At 48.0% G+C, this 24,817-nt stretch overlaps 1 protein-coding gene across 1 annotated transcript; it reads right to left on the bottom strand.

Moving 5' to 3' along the window:
- Positions 1-4,828: 4,828 nt before the first annotated feature.
- On the bottom strand, positions 4,829-19,163 carry PSMC6 (proteasome 26S subunit, ATPase 6). The gene is made up of 14 exons (XM_083167603.1): positions 19,005-19,163; positions 13,230-13,309; positions 12,884-12,923; positions 12,698-12,750; positions 11,301-11,368; positions 10,794-10,908; positions 10,261-10,348; positions 9,325-9,386; positions 8,869-8,992; positions 8,700-8,761; positions 7,673-7,793; positions 7,390-7,470; positions 6,925-6,996; positions 4,829-5,278 (listed from the first exon to the last, which is right to left on the bottom strand). The coding sequence occupies exons 1-14, from the start codon at positions 19,129-19,131 to the stop codon at positions 5,160-5,162; spliced, it is 1,212 nt and encodes a 403-aa protein (XP_083023729.1). The 5' UTR covers positions 19,132-19,163; the 3' UTR covers positions 4,829-5,159.
- Positions 19,164-24,817: the final 5,654 nt, after the last annotated feature.

The raw sequence follows: 24,817 nt of genomic DNA, 5'->3' as shown, positions 1-24,817 counted from the left end.
GTGGCTTCACCATCAATTATTGCAAAATCTAGTATTTAATAAGAAAACATTTTTTCACTCCCGTACCTCTTTATTAGGCTTTTCATTCATGAGTACCCCTTATGTATTTTATGATGAAACTAGGTGATTAATCGCACCCTATGGGTGCTCTTCACACCGCCGTAAAGGGCTCCGCCCCTTAACCCGTAAACGTCTTTATTGCGTGAAATATGGTTTAAGAAAAGTACTGTGTTCAAATATCAATGACCATACACAGGGCGTCATTTAGACTTGTTCGTACAGCTGCATTTTTGCCACGACTGCAATCAGGTCCAAACTGGGCATGCGTATGCACCGTAATGCGCACATGCGTAGTACCCGCACAAAGCGGATCGCCGCTGGGCGAGGGATCTGTGTGAAGAAATCGTTCACACAGTCCTTCGCTAGGACAGTGACAGAAAGAGGGTGGATATGGGCGGAGGAATGTGTCAGCTGACCGTTTATCACACTCACGCACTCGCTCACCCCACGTCCTGCGCTCTATGACACTGACACACTTTCTCACCATGGGGCCGAAATTCTACCACACTCACGCTCTCCCTCACACCACGTACTGCGTTCTATCAGACTGATGCACTTCCTCACCCTGGGGCCTGCGTTCTATCACACTGATGCACTCCCTCACCCTGCGTTCTATCACACTGACGCACTCACTGACCCCGCGGCCTAGGCTATATCACACTGACACACTCCCTCACCCTAAGGCCTGAGCTCTATCACAGTGAAGCACTCCCTCACCTCACAGCCTGCGCTCTATCACGCTGATGCACTCCCTCACCCTGTGGTTTGTGCTCTATCACACTGATGAACTACCTCACCCTACGGCCTGCGCTCTTACACAGTGATGCACTCCTTAACCCTGCAGCCTGTGCTCCATCACACTGACACACTCCCTCACCTTGCGGCCTGCACTCTATCACACTGACGCACTCCCTCACCCTGGGGCCTGCGTTTTATCATACTGATGCATGACCTCACCTGCACTCTATCACACTGCCACAATCTCTCTAACCCTGCAGCCCTCATTCTATCACACTGACGCACTACCTCACCCTGGGGCCAGCACTCTATCACACTGACGCAATCCCTCACCCTACAGCCTGCGCTCTATCACACTGACACACTCTCTCATCCTGCGTTGTATCACACTGATGCACTCCCTCACCCTGTGGCATGTGCTCTATCACACTGACGCACTCCCTCTCCCTGCGTTCTATCACATTGATGCACTACCTCAACTACAGCCTGCGCTGTATCACACAGACGCACTCCCTCTCCCTGCAGCCTGCACTCTATAACACTGATGCACTCCCTCACCCTGCATCCTTCGCTCTATCAGACTGACGCAGTCCCTCACCAGACAGCCTGCAGTCTATCACAGTGACGCACTACCCGACCCTCCATCCAGACTAGTTCTGAACCTTCCTGCTAGTGCTTAACCCTCGTACCCTGTGGCCTAACCCTCTGCTTCCTGCAACAATGAGAATTTTTTTACTGTGATTTATAAGAAATTCTAAATTGTGACAGCTGAGAGATATTTATTTCTCCAGAGTCTCAAATCTGCTTACTGAGCATGCTAATACTGTCAATATAATTTTTTCCTTATTCAATGATCTTATCTATTAATGCTTTGGTCCATAAAGGATACTTACCTGGAAACTGCTGCTCAGACTCTCTGGCATGTCCCTCAATTTACTGAAGCTGCAACAATAGACTGGAAGCAGTAGGACAAATATCCTTCAGACAGTGGCCCTTATTCAGGTTGACTTGCTCGGGCGTGATTTCTCACTGAGACCAATTTTTTGCATATGCGAGCAGCATTTCTGTGCATGTGTATACGCTGGGAGCGTGCAAACTTAGCGCAAAATCTGTTTGCCGAGTGCACGCTTCCAGCCTTTCGAGTGTGGGGGTGGAGTGGGGCGTTGGGATCCGGCCTGGGTCATCAGCGTTTCATGGGCGTTCCCATGAAAACACTGGGAGTACACATACTAATGTGTTTGTGACGCACATGCGGGAGACGGACAGCTGACATGATGTCAGTTGCTCGCCCCATTCCCTAGAATTCTGCACGCATATGTACGAGTGGTCTGATGCACATTCACCATCATTCGATGGTCACAACCATCGAAAGATGGAGGAGGTCCCAACTGGCACACAAATGGATGTTTATGTAAATCCAGAATCATAGGATACATATAATACGGACAGTGCATGTGTTAGCGTGTAATAAACTGAAGTGTGTGTGATGGCGGTCAGCGTCACCTTACAGAATGACATTTCCACTTCTTTTTTAAACATAGTTGTTTCCTTAAAAATCTCTCTCTACATGTGTTGCATCTGCCCCACCTGCAGTGCAGCGTGGTTTTGCCCATTTTGAGAACAGATTCAGCATTTACTTGTGGGTGCGAGTAAGTGCAGCTGTTTGCCATTCTCGGGATTGAGATTTTTGTTTCCAGCCTCATAAAATCGCTTCCAAAAATCTGCAAATCTGGGACCTGACTATGCAGATGGAGCGGATATCTCTGCTGCTGCTGCTGGGCGCCTTCTGCTCACATTAAGGACTCCACATTGCATCACCTGCAGAACCCAATGGGTCATACAAGCCAGCCACCACACAAACGAACAGAGATCCTGGCCTCAGCACGCCCCAAAGCAGAAGAGACATGCCTCCATTACGGGAGACCGCAGCCGTAGCCATCATCTACCTGCCCCCAAACTGCAGCAGATAAATCACTGACAGTCTGCAGCCATAGTGAGACATGTACATTTAAAGTAATTGCAAATGCACAGGGATGATAATTGGGTACTTGTGTACAATCACGGCTCCCACAATGTCCATCGCATAGCAAAAAAATTGCATGCAATTTTTAACAGAAAAGCATTGAAATTACTAACAAACATGTTCAATGACCCCAAATGTAATTTTTGAGGCTGTACCACCCCCACTATCAACGCGAAGCAGAAGTGTGGCGAGCGCAGCGAGCCCGCGAGGGGCGTCGGTACGCGTCCTACGACCTTTTCATACCCCCACTATCCACGTCGGCGTGGAGTTGAGAATAGAAAGTGTGGCGAGCGCAGCAAGCCCGAAGCGTGGCGAGCCCCGCGAGAGGACACTGAAACCTTCACAGGTATACGCATCCCCTCGCGGGCTTCACAGGTGTCCGCGTCCGCTCGCCACACTTTCTATTCTCAACTCCACGCCGACGTGGATAGAGGGGGTATGAAAAGGTTGTAGGACGCGTACCGCTGCGCTCGCCACGCTTCGGGTTCGCGTTGATAGTGGGGGTGGTACAGCCTTTAAAAATGACATTTGGGGGCCATTGAACATGTTTGATATTAATTTCAATGCATTTCTGTTGAAATTTTTTAAAAATCTGCAAAAATCGCACCCCATCGCATGCCACTACATATGGCATGCGATGGCAGCCGTGAAGGTACACAAGTTCCGATAATTGTTATTTGGGGCAATGGGCAGAACCTCCATCTACATGTGATTAAGGTGACGAGGGAAAGGAATCCCAATGTTGGCATGTACATGCTATTACAGTGGCAACTTGCCCCCTCGCATGTCTGGGCGAAATTGGATTGAGCCCTTTGAGATAGACAGGTTATCTGGGTTGGGATCATTTGGTCTACAGCATGATGGTCGACAGTCATTAGGTCGACATGGGAAAAGGTCGACAAGGTCATTTGTTCAACAATGTCTAGGTCGACAGTGAAAAGGTCAACATGGGGTTTTTCACGTTTTTTTTCCTAAATATCAACATGGACAATTTTTTGAAGTGCACCACACCCCCATTGCATCGCTCGCTGCGCTCAGCACACTATTTTATTCTCCCACCACGCCCTAGTGGATGGCAGGGCATGAAATACCGCCTACCATAATGTTGTAGACCAAATGACCGCATCCCGGTTATCTAGCACTCATCTAGACAAGCCCTTCTTCCTTTAACCGATAAAGGCGCAACTCCTCCATTTGTGGATGGTAACGCTGCAGTAATTCTGCACCAATCACAGCTTGTAAAATCAAGCCTTTTTTTTTTTTTGTTTACAATAAATGGATTTTTTGGGTTAAATTTAGGTTTTTATGGGGATGCGATGCTTCCCGATGTACTAATATCAGTCAGCATCGCATCATGTCCTGGGGCTACTGCCATTTGGATGGCAGCAGCCCATTGTAACCTATGGGCTACATACCGCATGGTGGCAAGGCCATGAGTCAGCGATAAATGCACATGCGAAAGGCAGCCCAGCACCCGGCTAAACGTATAACAGGGACAGGCACCTTACAGAGCTCCTGTCCCTACATGAGCAGGAACATACATACTGCCAATCGGATCGCATAATGCAATGTGATCCTAGCCGGCAAGATCCCTCCCAGATCAAATTGTATAAGTGATATTTGTTTAATGAGCCTCTATTTCCTAAAAACGAGACTGGGCCTGCTAATATCAGCCCATCACATCTCAGCCTGTTTTAGATCCATAGAGAAAAGAGGATTTCTAGTACTCACTGAAGATTCTCTCAGCTAGGGGTCCTAGCTGAGAGAATCCTATGGCCCTCCAGCTGTTGTGAAGCTACACACCCCAACATGCCTTGCAACAGTTTTAGCATTTCCTAATGGCAAAACTGTGGCAAGGCATGATGGGACTTGTAGTTTCACAGCTGGAGGGCCATAGTTTGGACATGCCTGATATACGGGAACCCCTAACCCTCCCCACGCAGCTTAAGAAAAGGATCATTCGTGAATGTTGCAAACACCTGATGCCCATTAAATAAAAAGAAAACACCCGATTTAAACATGGTTTATTTACCTTGGAAAGAAAAAGGACAAAAGTCAATTGATATAAAATACATTTTACGAAACACAGAAACCTTCTGCTGTCTTATCGATGCCTCCGGCGTCACTAACCTGTCCAGATAGTGGGTATTTGACAATGCAAACATTTTCTAACCTGCGGATATATGGCCTTCATTACAGAAACCATACTGTAGCAGAACTTGTTCCAGAACTGATCAAACTAATAATCCTGACGATGTTAAATATACTTATAAGAAGAACCAGACCCTAGAGGAACCTCTTCGGGAAGTCACATATCCCCATGCAGTCTTTGTCTGTATTAGACAGGTTTATAATCTAGCTTAGACTCCAGTTTCTTTGAATCCGCCACTTTTCTGACCGCTTTCATGAAGTCTTCCTGGACAACGAAATCGTGGTCAGCCCGGATAGCAAACATGCCTGTAACGAAACCAGCAAACACGCATGAAGCTTACATAGTACAAGTGCACGGCACTTCCAAAGCGGAGGCAGAGGTCATAAAAACAGTTTTATCTTTACCATCACGGATTATCATGCTCATATATTCAATGAGATGGTATCATGAATCTGGCGCTTGTGTAGTCGGCAGTCAGACCTCCAACAATCCCCCTTAAGGACCAAACACTCCCCTTCACAAACTAATTACTGTACCCACTTACAGCTTTACCTCCCACCCGCCCCTGCAGCCTAACATTAACCTTTTAACCTTTCCCCTACCTCTAGTGACTACTAATACCCCTTTTACACCAAAACGCCGGGTCGCACCCGGATTTTTTAGACCCAGGTTCAAGCCGGGTGCGACCCGGCGTTTAGTGCAATTGACACCGGGCGGACAGCCCGGCCCGCACCCCCCCCCCCCCCCCCTCCCCTCCCGGTGCTTGGAGATGACAGGATGATGTCATCTCCAAGCGCCAATCACTGCCGCCGCCGCCGGACCGGAACGCTGCTGGGGGCAGCCCAGCACTAAGGTAAGCTGCTGGGCTGCCCCCAGTCACCGCGCGCACCCCCCGCCGTCGCACAGGAGGTGAATGGATGCCGCACACAGGCATCCGTTCACCTCCCCCGCCGCCGCTGCTGTCGCTGCTGTCTGCAGGGTATAGCAGACAGCAGCGCCGGCTGTCAGTGTCAGGCTGACAACCCGTCCAACGTGCGGACGCTGCGGTCCGCAGGTTGGACGTTCCCCATTCATGTAAATGGGAGCCGGGTCATCCGACCCGGCGTTCCCATTTACACCGCCCTCTACCCAGGTCCTAGCCGTGTTCTACCCAGGTCAGGACCTGGGTATAAATCCCGTGTAAAGGGACACAGCGTTAGGGATTTACACCGCCGAAGATCCGTGTCTGACCCGCCGCTGACCCGGATTTTTCGGCGGTGTAAAAGGGGTTTAAGACTAACCTTTCACAGGCTATCCAATTGGATTGCCTTAAAAAAAAAAAAAACTCAAGCAAACACAGGTTCAGTGCAACTCACAGGAGAATGGGGCCGCTTTCAGGTATTAAGCTTTGCCTGCCGGTGGCAGGTGAGACAAAATCCCCGATAAGCCGGCGCAAGCACTGGCTTAATGGGACTAATTGGTCAGCCCCCCAGCGATGCAATCAATCGAAATCAATGATCGTGGGTAACTGGATATCCCACAAAATCTGGTAAAGATAATTGCTTTGCTCCCAAACTCTGGAAAACAGACAAAAACTCATTAATTTCAATTGTTTACATTCGTGATTTAACCAATTTATCTGACCAACAGGTATTATCCATTTTCCAGTGTTTGGGAGCAAATGGTCGATTGTCATTTGCTTTCAGCCATTACGAGATTTTCATTGCAACCTGGCAAGTCTGGCAGATAATTGCATAGTGTTTGCTCAGCTTAAGTCACATCTATCAGCGTCACCAGCATTTCTATTGTGGTTCTACAAAGGGGTAAAAACTAAATGAAGCAGACAATTGGATTGGGTTTTATGCCAATATACAGAACATAGAAAAGACATGCCTTATTCTCATAGCATGGCTACTGTATTCTTGGCAATACTATATACTGCAATGTAGGCTTTGTATAAATGTCCCCTTACCAGCTTCAGTGCAGACATTTCTCAGATCTGCTCCATTGAACCCATCTGACAGCTTCACGATGGCTTCATAATCTAATAAAATAAGAAGAGCAGTGTTATAGAGAGAGACAAATCCCATACAGAGTCTGTGCCTAGGGTTGAAGGAAAAGGTTTTCTTGCTTCCACAAAAAAAAAAACACTTCTACAGGATTTGGAGGTTTGTAGACCATTGTCAGCCTGAGCTAAAGGGTTGTTAGGTGTTCTTCCGCATATGAGGCTACAGAAAGTGTATGAGATGAGGAAAACTGAGGCTCTTGCTTTAAATGTAACTTTTCCAAGTGCATAGATCCTTATGTCAGAACATGCTAATTGAAGAAAGTTTAGTCTAAGAATGAAAATTAAGAATAAAATAAAAATCCCTCCACTTCATATAGTTGTCCAATATTAATTTATTTCTGTGGTGTAGAGAAACTCAGACTTCTTTACCTATTTCACCATGTTTAGTAATGGGACCAGCATGAATCTTCAATATGTCTAATCTGGCCTGCTCATTGGGCAATTCAATATCTGCAAAACAAAACACATCATTAGCACTAACCAATCACCATACGTGGCAGCACAGTAGCCTGGGCGGGACATACAGACGTTCTAGCCAATACAGACATAATATTTAGTATTATAGAAAAAGAAACCGGACGCGTCCCAGAAAGTTAGCTTTACTTCCTATAGTCATTAAGTGGATAGTTTCACGTGATCACAAAACACCTACGAATTTTCCTGTCAAGTCTCCCAGGGCGTAGCAAGGCCGGGTCTAAGGTGTCAGGTCTGTTTGTTGCCATGATCATCTTCACTCTGTGCAGGGTATCAAAGCCATCCATCTGGTTCAATAACTAACAGAAACAAACATATCAGTTACTTTCTGACACCTAGTACCATCCAGACAACACAGCCAGCAGGTAAAGAACGATCAGGAAAATGGAAGCCAAATGTTAGCGGATAATGGACGAAAACCCAAATATGCAACTTGCAGTATCTGCTATATATTCCGCTCACATTTGGTTTGGTATCCCGGTCTGCAGGCTGACAATGTCTAGGACGACAACTAATGGTAGACAGTGAGTAGGTTGACACCTAAGAATGGTCAACATACATCAAGTCAACATTGACCGAAAGTCGATTCAAGCAAAAGACATGGACATGATCGACGTCTAAAAAAAAAAGTCAACATAACATAAATTTTAAGCGACTTAATACCAGCCTTACGACTTAATTCACCAGCCCAGTAGACGTGGACTACAATAGTGTGCCGAGAGCAGTCAGGGGATGTGGTACACTTATACGTTGTCCATGTTGACACAAACTAAAATTCGTTGACCTAGTGTATGTCGACCATTCTTCCGTATCGACCATTTACCCCAGAACCATTTCGTTTTAGGTTGTTCCAGAATTAAGACCAAACAGGCCTTGTAACTAATACCCCTTTCAGACTGAAACCCCGAATCCTGTTTACACTGTAGGATGGACCCAGTATATTGCTGGGGGCTTTCCACTGCAGGCGCTGTCACCTCCAAGACACTGGACTGCGGCTCTCCATCTGCAGTGAACACACGACCCGATTTACCCATTCATACAACCCAGACGCCCATGTAGCTACCCGGGTTGGATACCCAGATCACTACCCCTAGTGGTAACGCTTTCACATGAGCCACAGTTGTGATGAACAAACACTACAGTCCTGCATCCAACCCACTGGAAAAAAAACAAATAAATCACAACCGTGCACTACCCCAAATTACCTCCATTAGAGTTCTCTGTATTTCCCGATCTGCTGAAGTGCCTTCGGAAAACCGCCGACCACCTGAGGAGTTGGCAAGTACAGATTGGTCAGGGCCAGGCATTTAAATAAAGGATAGGCCAATGGAAAGATTACATCTTCCTAAATGCCAACATGCAGATTCTCCTTACCTATGGCATCGATTTCATCCATAAAGATTATACATGGCTGGTGGTCTCTGGCGTAGTTAAACATTTCTCTAATGAGTCTGGCACTTTCACCAATGTATTTGTCTACAATTGAACTTGAAACAACCTGGAAAAAAACGAGAGACAAGAACAATATAATAAGTCTAGGTGGATCTGCAGAGGAAGTAACATCCTAACTAGCAGAGGAACGAACTTCCTTTATGGGAGGAACTAATATTTATGTGATGTCACCAGCTATTGGTGCATTCTGTTGAGCATTGGCTCCGCCCAACAAGGTCTTCCTCCATGTATAAACAAGCTGAAAGTGCAGAAGTGAAACCAGACATCCACAGCTATAAACTACGCAATTAAACTAGAAAATCATGCCAACGTAAAGCCTATATATGAAACTGGGCAAATATCTAGGTAAATATCACCTAGATGCGTTATTGTGGTTACCTTTAAGAAATTACAATCCAACTGGCTGGCAACTGCTCTTGCTAACAGAGTTTTCCCAGTACCTGTGGGAGGAAGGGACAAGCAAGATGGGTATTATATCTAAGGCATCATGGGAAAGGTACAGATATATTCACATGCGATTCTTAGGAGTCACACAGAATCATGCGTGACTCCTAAGTAATAGAGAGTTAGCGGTTTCCTGGAAAACAAAGTAACGTAGCATTTCGTATGCAGATACAGCTGCGATTGTGCAGAATATAGACATGTTACATATTGTAATCTGCAGAAGCTGTTTGTGCCTCCAAATTTACAAATAAGAGATATACGGTAAAAGTAGCAAAAAAGACGTTCGGCTGAACAGTGTGAAAGGATGCTAGATGTACGTGGACACATCTGCTAAAACCGGTTTTATTTATTATAAAGGAGGTTCCCCACCCGCACACTTAAGCAGCAGTAATTTTCCTGCGCACTCCAAGCCCCATTACTCCATTTATAGTTTGAGGTTTCATACATAAGACTAATTATACAATGTATTACTTGGTTTCCCATGTAACCCTTTTCTTCCACATTTCCTTATTTCACTACGTAGCCTCCACATGCTCATTTTATATCAATGAAACTATTGATTTAAAAAAAAAAAAAAAATGATTTCATTGTGACACGGACAATTCGACCTGTCAGCTCATAGGTCTCTCCACTGCAAGCTGCTCCACCCATCACAAAAACACATTGTGGCTGATTCAGACACGCTCGTACAGCGGGCCGAATTAGTCTACGGTTCACTAGGCTGTGAATATACAGTCTGAATCAGGCCCATTGCCCTCACTTTGTCAGCATAAAGTGTCATGAGGTACTGTACTGATCTAACAAGGATGCCTGCACCAGGACATCAGAAGCTATAATCCAGTGCACAACCAATCATGTACAAAGACTGACCTGGGGGGCCGTACAGTAAGCAGCCCTTTGGAGGTATAATTCCTACACGCTGGAACAGCTCTGGATTTGTCAGAGGAAGCTCAATGACCTGTTCAAAAAATAAAGAAATGGATCATTAAAGGTTTTCCCTGTTGATTTTGCAGCAGGATGCATGGATCTACTCTGGACAGTCTATAGAAATGTTTAATGAATCGCACCTTCGACTCATGGGGCAGCGCAACATTTCAGAGTGGTGGGTGCGACTTGCTGCACCAAACGGGCACTAGCGGCCATAATAAGCGTGGCAACATCTGTACAGCCCATTTATTGGTTTATAGAGGTGGTTCACAACCTCTGTTCTCAAGTACCCCCAACAGTTCATGTTTTCCAGGTCTCCACACGAAATTACAAGTGAAATAAATAGCTCCACCTGTGGATCTTTTAAAATGTGTCCGTGAACCATGATTGCACCTGGAAAACCTGCATTGTTGGGGGAACTTAAGGACCGAGGTTGTGAACCACTGTTTGAGAGGAACTGGAAAACCATCACCTACCTCTCTGAGCTCTCTGATTTGTTCAGACAGGCCTCCAATTTCAGAATAGGACACATCTCCGGGGTCCTCGTGGGACATGTTGTACACAAGCGGATCCACCTCTCGTGGCAAGTAGCTAGAACAAAAATAAGATAACAATAAGAGTCCAAGATAACAGCCCAATAACATATGGTGGGAGCAGGTAAGAAAATGACCAAAGATGCAACCTCAATAGGCACCAGGAGAATAAATCCTTATCGACTCATTCTGCAATGCTGTACCAATGATGCGCATATACAGATGGAGCCGGGCCCATCTTTGCAGAGGCTGGCAAAATCAGCAGCCCCCTCCAGGGGGCGCGGGCACACGAGACGCACATCACGCGCGTGCCTCGTGGCCATGGAGCTCCCCCCGGGTCCTCGCCGCCTCGTTCTGAGGCTTCCCCCCACCCCGCTACAAGGGGCGTAGCGCCCCTCTGTACCTAATGATATCCATAATACCGAAACGACCACAAGATCAAACACTTACCGCATGATAGTGAGAGTAGTCATGTCTAACGCCACTCTGGTCCCCGGCTTCAGCTTACTTTTATCAAGCTGTGTTAAAACAAAGAGGGAAAAAAATAAAGGTAATTCAAATATTACTAATTAGAGTTGTAAAATGGTTTGCAGTAGATAGGAGTATTTGTTGCATAGCCCTGGGGAGTGTTACGGGATAACCCACCACATCCAGGTAACCTCATCTAGGAACATCCTTAACATTCTACAGCTGCATACACATTAGACGATACATTTAAATGATATTTACGCTAATGACCAGTCATAACGGCATTTGTGTCTATTGTCCAGTGTGTACCCAATATATCATTAACCATGTGCGCTCCAGCAGGTCGATTTCCTCTGATGTCTATAAATACAGCTCAATCTAAAGATTACCCGTTACCATACCCGTTCTCAAAATTATGCTGCACTGCAGGTGAGGCAGATGTAACATGTGCAGAGAGAGAGTGAGTTACTTGTGGGGGAGTGATTTTGTTATCAGGGTAAATACTGGCTGCTTACTGTACACACGTACAGATTTTTTTGTCTGATCTATTTGGTGGGAACAAAAACCTGCAAATGTATGGGAGCAAATGACAATCAAAAATTTCCACCCAAATGCAGGAAAACAGAAAACAAATATATATGCTTTGATAAATTTGTTATATCAGAATGATTTAAACAATTTGTCTGACTCATCACTGTCTGTTTTCCAGCATTTGGGAACAATTTTGATTGTCCTTTGCTCTCATACAGTTCCAGGTTTTTGTTCCCACCAGATAGATCAGACAGAAAAATCTGTACGTGTGTACGCACCTTTAGTCTTATACTGCAATTAAGATTTCAGCTTCAACACACCTCACCCAGATTTAACTCACTGTGCACACGTTACATCTGCCCCACCTGCAATGAAGCATGGCTTTGCCCATTTTTAGGTGACTGCTATAATCCTAGCTATGACGACTGACTATCTCTTTTGTGAAATCGCTCAGTGTGTACACACGATCATTTGTACACGTTACAGGGAAATCAAGAGCCACATCATATTATTTGCAGTGTAATCAGCTTAAGGGTTCAAGTCTAGGGCGTAGGACACACCCAGTCGAGCCCAATCCAACCACCCCAAGACATCATACTGAATAGGAATTGGGAACATTTTGCAAGAATTCACATTTGGACCAGTGAGAGATTAGAGGTTATTGGCTTGAAGGGTAAGGGAAGAGTTCAGTACAGCTTGCTCTCCCCAAAACAGCTTCTTTCGGAGATTTGTGGCAGAACTGGGTCAAGGCCAGAAGCCCCCAGTAATTATTTTTTCGGCAGTGACTGAATACATTTCTAAATAATAAGCACTTACAAGAGTAAAGTAAACACCTATAATGAAATTACCTGCCGACGGCACCCAACGACATATCTAGGTCCATTTGTAGCTTTCACAATAACTGAAATCATAGGAGACAGTAGGGGAGACTTTATACAAATATTTATTCATTCAAAACATTAAATAAAACTTAGTGTATGTAACAAAAAAACTATGTATACATCAGGTTATAATATATTGGCAACTCTACTTACATTTTTCCTCCGTTAGCTGTTTAAGTACCTCTCCGACAATCTAGAAATATGGGAAACATACTGTGTTTAAAAACGGCTATTGATGAAAACAATACTAGGGGGGAGGCACCTGAACCACTGGTGCGATCTACGGACTCCGACCCGATGCACACAGAACCGTGCATCGGATCTAGAACCAGTGCGATTTGCCCAATTTCACTTGATTACTCAACCAATGACTCGGAATCGGATGAAATCGGGCAAAATCACATAAGTGTATGGCCAGCTTAAGGAATGGCAATGTACTCAGTATGGAAAGACCATAATGAGCAGGAGAGTAATCGGACTCGCAACGCGCTCCTCTTACCTGCCCCACGCTCTGCAGAGCCTTCAGGTCATTTTCTGATTTCTCATACTGTTTGGTGAGTTCCTTCAATTGCTCTCTCACTGGTGGGGGGAAATAAATAAATCAGTTAGGAATGAATGCAGTATAGTTAGAGTTAGTAATGCCTGCACCTGTGCACCAACTAGGTGGTCTGGAAATGTGACTTGTTCAGAGAGATCGAGAACCGGTTTGGCCAGCACTGACTTAGAAAGACCAAGTTATGCTTCGCAGTATGAACTGGCCATATCTCCAGAAGGATATAAATACATTAGAGACTGTACAAAGAAGGGCAACTAAAATGGTGCATGGCCTACATCACAAAACGTACCAGGAAAGACTAAAAGATCTTAATGTGTATACTTTGGAGCAGAGAAGGGAAAGGGGGGACAGGATAGAAACAAATATATCAAAGGCTTTAACAAGGTACAGGTGGGAGACATTCTTCACAGGAAGAGGAGCAGCAGAACACAAGGACATGCACTGACACTAGAGGGAGGAAGATTCAGGGGAAATTTGAGGAAGAATTACTTCACAGAAAGAGTAGAAGATAAGTGGAATAGCCTCCAAAAAAAATAAGGATCAAATATGGTTAGAGGTAACATGTTTAAAAAGGGGGCAGACTAGATGGGCCAAGTGGTTCTTATCTGCCGTCAAATTCTATGTTTCTATGAACTGCATATTATACCAGATGGTAAGTAGTAGTAGTAGTACGTTTACTTATAAGGCGCCGCAAAGTGTCCGCAGCCCCGTACATAGCAAACAAAAAAAAAAAAAAAATTACAAGGTAACGTACAGGGTGTGTTGAAAGATACAGTATAAATAGGGGTATAGCTGGTAGAACTAAAATCAGCATCAGTTCAGAAGTAGGAGTCAAAATTGTCAAGGAGACTGAAGATGAAGTAGAGGAAGGGAAGAACAGGACAGGAGCACAGGTGAGGTAGTGAGGTAGGGTGAGTACGTGAGGAAGGAGTGCCCTGCTCATAAGAGTTAACATACTAAAAATAGGTGGGTGGACGAACGAAATACAATAGGATAAGTAGGAACGGAGGGGAACGGAGGCAGGATAGGAGGATCAAAAGAGGTTAGGAGGAGGGATAGGCTAGTCGAAAAAAGTGGGTTTTGAGGGAGCGCTTGAAGGAGGTAAGGGAATCAGATAGCCTGATGGGTGGCGGGAGGTTGTTCCAGTGCAGGGGGGCAGCGCGAGAGAAATCTTGGACACGGGAGTGGGAGGAGGTGATAAGGTGAGAGGTCAGTCGGCGGTCAGCGATGGAGCGAAGAGGACGGGAGGGAGTGTGGATAGAGATCAGTGAAGAGAGGTAGGGAGCTGTGGAGGAGAGAGCCTTGTAGGTGGTGGTGAGGAGTTTAAAGAGAACTCGGAAAGGAATGGGGAGCCAGTGAAGAGATAAACAGAGGGGGGAGGTGGAGGTAGAGCGGCGGGAGAGGAAGATGAGCCTAGCAGCAGCGTTAAGAATGGATTGGAGAGGTGCGAGGCGGGTGAGAGGTAGCTCAGAGAGAAGGATGTTGCAGTAGTCAAGGCGGGAGATGACAAGAGAGTGAATGAGAATTTTGGTCGCGTCAGTGGAGAGGAATGGTCTGATGCGTGAGATGTTGCGGAGGTGAAAGCGGCAAGACTTGAGAGAGCACGAATGTGGGGGGTGAAAGAGAGGGAGGAGTCAATGATGACACCGAGGCAGCGCGTTTGGTCGGAGGACGTGAAGTACATACACCTCTATGCAAACAGTGACTGGCATCCGTATAATGACATACTAACTTTTACATCATGTTATTTAGTATTATATTGTATCTTTTTTGAATGAGAAATCAATAAAATAAAACTAATTCAAACTATCCATTAACAATCCCCCTGTTGTGTGGTGTTTACAGGAAAGGTTATGCAGCAGGAAAGGATATAAATATTATAGTGATTTGCAAGAACTGTCATCACAGCAACATTAAGGTAGCTATCTGTCACATTAAATACATCTAACCTAAATAATGTACAGAGTGGGATGAGTGGATGATGGCATTGTATCAGTGATGGCAGATTTATGCTGTGTCACTGGTTATCAACCAGGATAGGGCTAAGCCTTCTCACACCAGCTGTGTGTTACTGTGGCTCTCTCTCTGGCACATACTGCATAGAAGGTTACATGTTATCTAGATAGACAGACACAGAGAGAGAGAGAGGAATTGTTTGCATAACAGTGGTGTTAAACTCATGGACATCCAGCTGTTGTGGAACTACACATCCCAGCATGCCCTGCCACAGATTTTATATAATCGATTGCTAAAACTATGGCAGAGCATGCTGGGAGGGCCAGGTGTATAATATAGGACGGGCACTACTAGGTAGGGGCAATAGTGTGAGAACTCTCCAATGGTATTATGGCATTCTGACAGCCCCATGTAATAGCATTGGGAGTCCCCTGTGTTGTAGGTAGGGGAAATACTGTGTACCCTCCATGGTGTGGTAAGATTATGGCAATTACTAGATTACACCAACTGGTGTCACATGATACAAGATGTGTTATTACTGTTTGCCCCACTTGTGGCATGATGTGAGCTATCAAAGATGGTAATCATGTGCCCCCCTTGGTGGGGATCAGTAGTACTCTAAGTCCCCGTGTTCAGGGGTAGGTAACACTATCCCTCCCCCAATGGGGTAAGTAATGCCATGTTCCGTTCCCCCCCCTCCCATGGGGTAGTTAATTCCATGCCCCCCCCCATGGGGTAGTTAATTCCATGCCCCCCCCCCCCCATGGGGTAGGTAATGCAATGTTCCCCCCCCATGGGGTAGGTAATGGCAAGCTCCGCCCTCCCATGGGGTAGGTAATGCCAAGCTCCGCCCCCCATGGGGTAGGTAATGCCAAGCTCCGCCCCCCATGGGGTAGGTAATGCCAAGCTCCGCCCCCCATGGGGTAGGTAATGCCAAGCCCCCCCCCCCCATGGGGTAGGTAGTGCCAAGCTACGCCCCCCCCCCCGGTGGGGTAGGTAATGCCAAGCTCCGCGCCCCCCCCCGGTGGGGTAGGTAATGCCAAGCTCCCCCCCCGTGGGGTAGGTATTGCAAAGCTCCCCCCCGTGGGGTAGGTATTGCCAAGCTACGCCCCCGTGGGGTAGGTATTGCCAAGCTCCGCCCCCCGTGGGGTAGGTATTGCCAAGCTCCGCCCCCCATGGGGTAGGTATTGCCAAGCTCCGCCCCCCATGGGGTAGGTATTACCAAGCTCCACCCCCCATGGGGTAGGTATTACCAAGCTCCCCACCCCCCATAAGGTAAGTATTGCGAAGTTCCATTCCCGTCCCCCTCCATAGGGTACGTAATGCCATGTTCCGTCCCACCCCCCTCCATGGGGTAGGTAATGCCATGTTCCAGTCCCACCCCCCTCCATGGGGTAGGTAATGCCATGTTCCAGTCCCACCCCTTTCCATGGGGTAGGTAATGCCATGTTCCGGTCCCACCCCCCTCCATTGGGTAGGTAATGCCATGTCCCGTCTCCCCCCGGCCGTCCCCCCCCGATGGGATAGGTAATGCCAAGTTCCACCCCCCCTCCATGGGGTAGGTAATGCCATGTTCCGTTCCGTCCCCCCCATGGGGTAAGTAATGCCATGTTCCGTTCCCGGGTAGGTAGCATAGGTGCCGATTTATGTTTTTGCTGGTGGGTGCTCAAGCCAAAAATATAGAGGAGTGGCTTCATGGGGAAGGGGTGTGTCCACAAAATAATACCAATTTATATTATGGAGCACAGTTGTCTCCAATATTCAAATTACGGCAACAGAGTTCCACTGCAGGTACTCCGCGGACAGAATACACTCTTCCCGGCATACTGTTTCCCAGGTGGCGGGTCCAGCAATGTGCGTGCTGCAGCTGCAAATTAGCAAGTTAATATGGCAGGCCCGTGGTGCTCAACAATTTCCGTGGGTGCTTGGGCCCTTGAGAACCACAGAATCGGCACCTATGGTAGGTAGTGCCATGTCCCTCCCCCCCTTCCATGGGGTAGGCAATGCCATGTTCCGTAACATTGGGTAGGCAATGCCATGTGCACTCCCCCCCACACTGAGCGGCACCCCCCAGTGGGTAGGTAACACTGAGCGGCACCCCCCAGTGGGTAGGTTACACTGAGCGGCACCCCCCAGTGGGTAGGTTACACTGAGCGGCACCCCCCAGTGGGTAGGTAACACTGAGCGGCACCCCCCAGTGGGTAGGTAACACTGAGCGGCACCCCCCAGTGGGTAGGTAGCACTGAGCGGCACCCCCCAGTGGGTAGGTAGCACTGAGCGGCACCCCCCAGTGGGTAGGTAGCACTGAGCGGCACCCCCCAGTGGGTAGGTAGCACTGAGCGGCACCCCCCAGTGGGTAGGTAACACTGAGCGGCACCCCCCAGTGGGTAGGTAACACTGAGCGGCACCCCCCAGTGGGTAGGTAGCACTGAGCGGCACCCCTCAGTGGGTAGGTAGCACTGAGCGGCACCCCTCAGTGGGTAGGTAACACTGAGCGGCACCCCTCAGTGGGTAGGTAACACTGAGCGGCACCCCCCAGTGGGTAGGTAACACTGAGCGGCACCCCCCAGTGGGTAGGTAACACTGAGCGGCACCCCCCAGTGGGTAGGTAACACTGAGCGGCACCCCCCAGTGGGTAGGTAACACTGAGCGGCACCCCCCAGTGGGTAGGTAACACTGAGCGGCACCCCCCAGTGGGTAGGTAACACTGAGCGGCACCCCCCAGTGGGTAGGTAACACTGAGCGGCACCCCCCAGTGGGTAGGTAACACTGAGCGGCACCCCCCAGTGGGTAGGTAACACTGAGCGGCACCCCCCAGTGGGTAGGTAACACTGAGCGGCACCCCCCAGTGGGTAGGTAACACTGAGCGGCACCCCCCAGTGGGTAGGTAACACTGAGCGGCACCCCCCAGTGGGTAGGTAACACTGAGCGGCACCCCCCAGTGGGTAGGTAACACTGAGCGGCACCCCCCAGTGGGTAGGTAACACTGAGCGGCACCCCCCAGTGGGTAGGTAACACTGAGCGGCACCCCCCAGTGGGTAGGTAACACTGAGCGGCACCCCCCAGTGGGTAGGTAACACTGAGCGGCACCCCCCAGTGGGTAGGTAACACTGAGCGCCCCCCCCCCCAGTGGGTAGGTAACACTGAGCGGCCCCCCCAGTGGGTAGGTAACACTGAGCGGCCCCCCCAGAGGGTAGGTAACACTGAGCGGCTCCCCCAGAGGGTAGGTAACACTGAGTCGCCCCCCCCCCCCAGTGGGTAGGTAACACTGAGCCGCCCCCCGTGGGTAGGTAACACTGAGCAGCCCCCCAGTGGGTAGGTAACACTAAGCGGCCCAACAGTGGGTAGGTAACACTAAGCGGCCCAACAGTGGGTAGGTAACACTGAGCGGCCCCACAGTGAGTAGGTAACACTAAGCGGCCCCACAGTGGGTAGGTAACACTGAGCGGCCCCACAGTGGGTAGGTAACACTAAGCGCTTCCCCGGGTACCGGGATGACAGAGCCCCCGCAGATGGCACCGGCCGCTGCAGCTATCAGAAGTCTCCCCTACATCCAGAGCCCGAGGTCCCGGGTACGTGGAGCTCCACTGCTGAGGACGACGCTGCAGCACCCGCTCAGGACCGGCCAGTCACCAGAGCCGGCGCTCCTAGGCCGGCATGACACAGCGACTTAAGGCCGGGGATGTCTGGAGCAGTGACGCGGCTCTCCCGGGCCTCCAGCACCCGCCGGCCGGCTCCACCACCTCTCCCTCTGCCACTCACACTCCTTCAGCCGTCCGTCTATCTCCTTGTGCTCCAGCAGTTTCTTCCTGTAGTCCTGCAGTGCCTTCTCCCGCGGGTCCGCCATGATGAGAAGCCGCTGCTCATAGGGAATGCCGGGAAGGGCCATGGCCGCCGGGGGAGGAGGAGTGAGAGGGGAGCGAGAGGCGCAGGCAGAGGCTGGACAGAGCGGGAGCCCTGCACGACAGCGCCTTCCCTGCCGGGCGGGGGTACTGCACGCAGCAAGGGGACGTGGATCAAAAAGAAGGTCGACCACTACTGGTTGACAATGAAAAGGTGACATGGCATGGACAAAGGGGTCGACACAAGCAAAATGTTGACATAGAAATGGTCAACACATGAAAAGGTAGACATGAGTTTTTCACAAGGGTTTTTTTGGTGCCTATGTCGACACCTGTCACCATGGGCCCACAATGTTCACCATGCTTCAAGCACAGTGCCTTGCTTCTCTCTGCACATTTTTGTAGTCCACGTCCTAGTGCTTGTGTCAACCTATTGTCAATGTCAACCTAGTGCATGTCTACCTTTTTGACCATGTCAACATTTTGCCTGTCAAGCAATAGTGGTTAACTTAATGACAGTCGACCTAATGACTGTTGACTTAATAATATCCCTTTCAGGCTCACAGAGCCAGGTCATACCTGGGAATGTGTTCCCGGACGCTTCCCGGTAGGGTTACCACCTTTGTGTTGAGAGATTCCCGGACAGTGACCCGCCCCTTGACACACCCACATCCCGCCCCCAGCCCCGCCTTATGGGGGTTTTTTTTACATTTGCTTCAAATCGATTTCCCACACGGTAATGCCACATACACGTAACATCACATCACACGCTGTAATGCCCATTACATGTTATGCAACACACCGAAAATCTTGCAAATTTTATATGAACCTAAATAGAACCCCTTTTGCAAAAATATTTTGCGAGGCTTAAATATTCACGATTACGGCGGGCTCGCGAAAATGAAAGCCTCGTGAAAATAAGTGCTTATACAGTATAAAATGGACAGTGCGCGCCGTTTACACCATAATGCCTATTACACGTCACATACCTATATTATACCACATGCCATAATGCCCATTAGAGTTATGCAAAAATGACACGGCTATGTATAAAACCCTTACAGCGTGCCAACATGGGGCAGAGACATTACACTGTCCCATGAGAAGCAATGCCTGATGCCGTTTCCATTAGCAATGCCGGTACTTGTGTACTTTCACGGCTCCCATCGCATGCCATCGCATGCCATATGTAGTGCGATTGGATGCGATTTTTGCAGTTTTTAAGCAATTTTTTTTTTGATCGCATGCGATTTTTAACAGAAATGTATCCAAATGCATTGAAATTAGTATCAAACATGTTCAATGGCCCCCAAATGTCACGTCGGCGTGGAGTTGAGAATAGAAAGTGTGGCGAGCCACCGAGCCCGAAGCGTGGCAAGCGCAGCGACCCCCGCGAGGGGACGCGGACACCTGTGAAGCCCGCGAAGGGACGCGGATACCTGTGAAGGTATCCGTGTCCCCTCGCGGGGCTCGCTGCGCTCGCCACACTTTCTATTCTCAACTCCACGCCGACGTGGATAGTGGGGGTATGAAAAGGTCGTAGGACGTGTACTGCCGCCCCTCGTGGGGCTTCGGGTTCGCGTTGATAGTGGGGGTGGTACAGCCTCAAAAATGACATTTGGGGGCCATTGAACATGTTTGATACTAATTTCAATGCATTTGGATGCATTTCTGTTAAAAATCGCATGCGATTTTTTGCTATGCGATGGACATCGTGGGAGCCGTGATTGTACCACAATGCCATTAGAATATTGCAATTTAAACATGATGCCACACTGAATTAGCCAAAATTCACATTATGCCACATGAAATAAAACAAAATTTACATGATGCCACCCAGATTAAGCCCAAATTTTACATTATGCCATATGGATTGAGCCAAAATTCACGTTACTCCACATGAAGTAAGACAAAATTTATGTTATGCCACATGGATTGAGCCAAAATTGACATTACACTACACAGATTGAGCCAAAATTCAAGTTATGCCACAGGATTGAGCCAAAATCCACACTATAATGTTGGTGGTCAGTGTCAGAGCTCAATTTGTCCATATTATAGGATCCATCTATCCAATACTCAGGCTAAGCAGCTGGATCAATTTCAGAATCAATGGATCTTGTTCGAGTAGTTGCAATATGACCACATGCACACAGGCCAATAGTGGAGGTCTTCTGACTGCATTTGCCAACATGGGCATGATGTAATGCCGTCTGAGTTGCCCCATATCAAATAATGATTTGATTGATTGCATTTATTATCGGGCATAATAATCCTTCTCAGATGGACAAAACCATGTGCACTGCAGGGGGCAGATGTAACAGGTGCAGATATAATTAGATTTGGGTGAGTTATTTTGTTTCTGTGCAGGGAAAATAATGACTGCTTTATTTTTACACTGCAATACAGATCTCACTTTGAAGAAAAACCCCACCCAAATCTTATTCTCTCTGCACATGTTATATCTGCCCCACCTGCAGTGAACATGGTTTTGTCCATTTGAGAAGGAAGTTGCCTCTAAGAATGAACTAGAATAAGGCCCCATGAGAAAAAGGCAGCTAACGATATAGTTAATGAATTCCCTTGAATTCTCTGGAGCTACAGAATGAAGGAATAGAGAATACACACTGAACGATAAGCATAATAACATCGTTAGCGGTATTGTGCATATCGGCTACCTTTATCACATATTGTGTACGGGGCTGAAGAGATGGAAATGTCCAACAAATATACAGTACATAAAACAATCGCCTGATTTTCCAATGCTTTTACAGATTATTTCATTAAACCCAGTTTGAAATGGGGAGACGGCAGTATGATTTCTTTCATGTCAATTACGGTGGTAGGAGGCGTGGTGGTGGCGGTTTAACTGATGTCCCAGCAGCGCACGGCCACGCCTCCTCCTAGCGTTAGTGAGGAGATATGTGTTATGTATCTCCAACGTGACTACCAGCTATGTTATCACAAATAAAACAAATTCTTGTGATTGATTAAAGAAGGTAGTTGTTAAATTATGTTAAGTAAAGTTACCTAGACTAGTAGGATACTTCAAATTGAGAAAATAATATCATTTTATTACTTTTCAATCATTTCAAAACTGTAGCTAATTCAGCTACAGCAAGGATTTAGGGGTTTATTCTGGTTCATTTGCTGGGATGCAAATCCGCATCCTTGCGAGGGAACCAGATCCCGCCTTGCGAATGGTGGTATGCCGGCCCACCATTTGCAAGGCATGCACATTCGCACTGGCATCAAAAAGATGTTTTACATAAACATCCATTCGCATTCCACTGGGACCCTCCCACATCTTTGGAAGGTGTACGCATATGTAAGGTGTCCATATGTTAATGGACCATTCCACCATCCCATGCCCCCCGCCCTCCGCTCCGAAGTTTGTTTGCTGTGGGTGCACCCACCCAGCGCATGCACAGAAATGGGGCAAACATCGGCCCCGTGCGAACACACTCGGACCAATGAACGGACCAGAAAAAGGTCCCTAATGTGAAAATTGGACCTGAGAGTACTCTTATATCCTTGGCAAGAAAAAAATGAAGGTAGATTGTTGATATACTGTATATTGACAAGTACTGTATGCTGACGGAGTATATTACCTGTTACCATATTGACTCAACTCTAACAGTGATGTTGACATTTCCACCATATCCTCATTTTCAGATACTGACGTTTTATTTTAACCAGGTCGGCACTTGGTTAAAACTTAGGTAGTAGTACTTAGTAGATAAAAGTAGGGGTTAGGTATTAAGGGGGGAGGGTTAGACTGGGGGTGTGGTTAAGGTTAGGCACTTTCAGAGGGGGTTAGGCTACATTAGGGGATGGTTAGAGTTAGGCTGTAGGCTGAGAGGGTTTGGGATGGATGGGCAGGGGGAGAGGTTAAGTATACACACCCAGCCCTTCCGAATTCTGTTCAGTGGGGATGCCGCTGACTGTCTTCTGATGGCCGCCACCCCCTCCCCATCGCTGATCACTCCGTTAAAATGATAAATGTTGCATAGTGAATAAATACCCTCTGTATCATGTAGAGATAGTGTATGGCAGGGGTGGGCAATTATTTCAGCTGTGGGGCCACTTAATACTTCCAGCATATATTCGAGGGCCACACTCCAGAAATAGGGGGTGTGGTCACTCAAAAGGGGGTGTGTCTTTGTATTTTAGCACACCATATACCCTTTTTACACATCATGCGACATAATAGTAGGCCCATTATACTTGCCCCTTACATTAGTAATGCCACACACCAGCTCCCCCTTAGTAATTCCACACACCTGGCCCCATTAGTAACGCCACACAAGTAATGCCACACATTCCCCTCACATTTCCAAACACCAGCTCTCCCTTAGTAATGCCATACACCTTCCCCCATTAGTAACGCCACACATGCCCCTTACATTAGTAATGCCACACACCAGCTCCCCCTTAGTAATTCCACACACCTGTCCCGCCACACACCAGCTCCCCCTTAGTAATGCCACACACCTGCCCCCATTAGTAATGCCACACACCAGCTCCCCCTTAGTAATGCCACACACCTGCCCCCATTAGTAATGCCACACACCAGCTCCCCCTTAGTAATGCCACACACCTGCCCCCATTAGTAATGCCACACACCAGCTCCCCCTTAGTAATGCCACACACTTGCCCCCATTAGTAATGCCACACACCAGCTCCCCCTTAGTAATGCCACACACCTGTCCCCATTAGTAATGCCACACACCAGCTCCCCCTTAGTAATGCCACACACCTGCCCCCATTAGTAATGCCACACACCAGCTCCCCCTTAGTAATGCCACACACCTGCCCCCATTAGTAATGCCACACACCAGCTCCCCCTTAGTAATGCCACACACCTTCCCCCATTAGTAATGCCACACACCAGCTCCCCCTTAGTAATGCCACACACTTGCCCCCATTAGTAATGCCACACACCTGCCCCCATTAGTAATGCCACACACTTGCCCCCATTAGTAATGCCACACACCTGCCCCCATTAGTAATACCACACACCTGCCCCCATTAGTAATGCCACACACCTGCCCCCATTAGTAATGCCACACACCTGCCCCCATTAGTAATACCACACACTTGCCCCCATTAGTAATACCACACACCTGCCCCCATTAGTAATGCCACACACCTGCCCCCATTAGTAATGCCACACACCTGCCCCCATTAGTAATGCCACACACCTGCCCCCATTAGTAATGCCACACACTTGCCCCCATAAGTAATGCCACACACTTGCCCCCATAAGTAATGCCACACACCTGCCCCCATTAGTAATGCCACACACCTGCCCCCATAAGTAATGCCACACACCTGCCCCCATTAGTAATGCCACACACTTGCCCCCATTAGTAATACCACACACCTGCCCCCCATTAGTAATGCCACACACCTGCCCCCATTAGTAATGCCACACACCTGCCCCCATTAGTAATGCCACACACTTGCCCCCATTAGTAATGCCACACACCTGCCCCCATTAGTAATGCCACACACCTGCCCCCATTAGTAATGCCACACACCTGCCCCCATTAGTAATGCCACACACCTGCCCCCATAAGTAATGCCACACACCTGCCCCCATTAGTAATGCCACACACTTGCCCCCATTAGTAATGCCACACACCTTCCCCCATTAGTAATGCCACACACCTGCCCCCATTAGTAATACCACACACATGCCCCCATTAGTAATGCCACACACCTGCCCCC

This window comes from Crinia signifera, chromosome 12 (assembly GCF_055691185.1).
Source record: "Crinia signifera chromosome 12, ASM5569118v1, whole genome shotgun sequence".
Lineage (NCBI taxonomy): Eukaryota > Metazoa > Chordata > Amphibia > Anura > Myobatrachidae > Crinia > Crinia signifera.
The sequence above is the reverse complement of the archived record's forward strand: the minus strand, read 5'-3'. Positions and strand labels throughout refer to the sequence as shown.

Coding starts and splice junctions, on each gene's coding strand:
- PSMC6 (XM_083167603.1), bottom strand. CDS start 19,131: ATGGCCCTTCCCGGCATTCCCTATGAGCAGCGGCTTCTCATCATGGCG. Junction 10,349..10,793: donor AAATCAGAGAGCTCAGAGAG/GTAGGTGATGGT, acceptor TTTTTTGAACAG/GTCATTGAGCTTCCTCTGAC. Junction 6,997..7,389: donor TACTAAACATGGTGAAATAG/GTAAAGAAGTCT, acceptor TTATTTTATTAG/ATTATGAAGCCATCGTGAAG.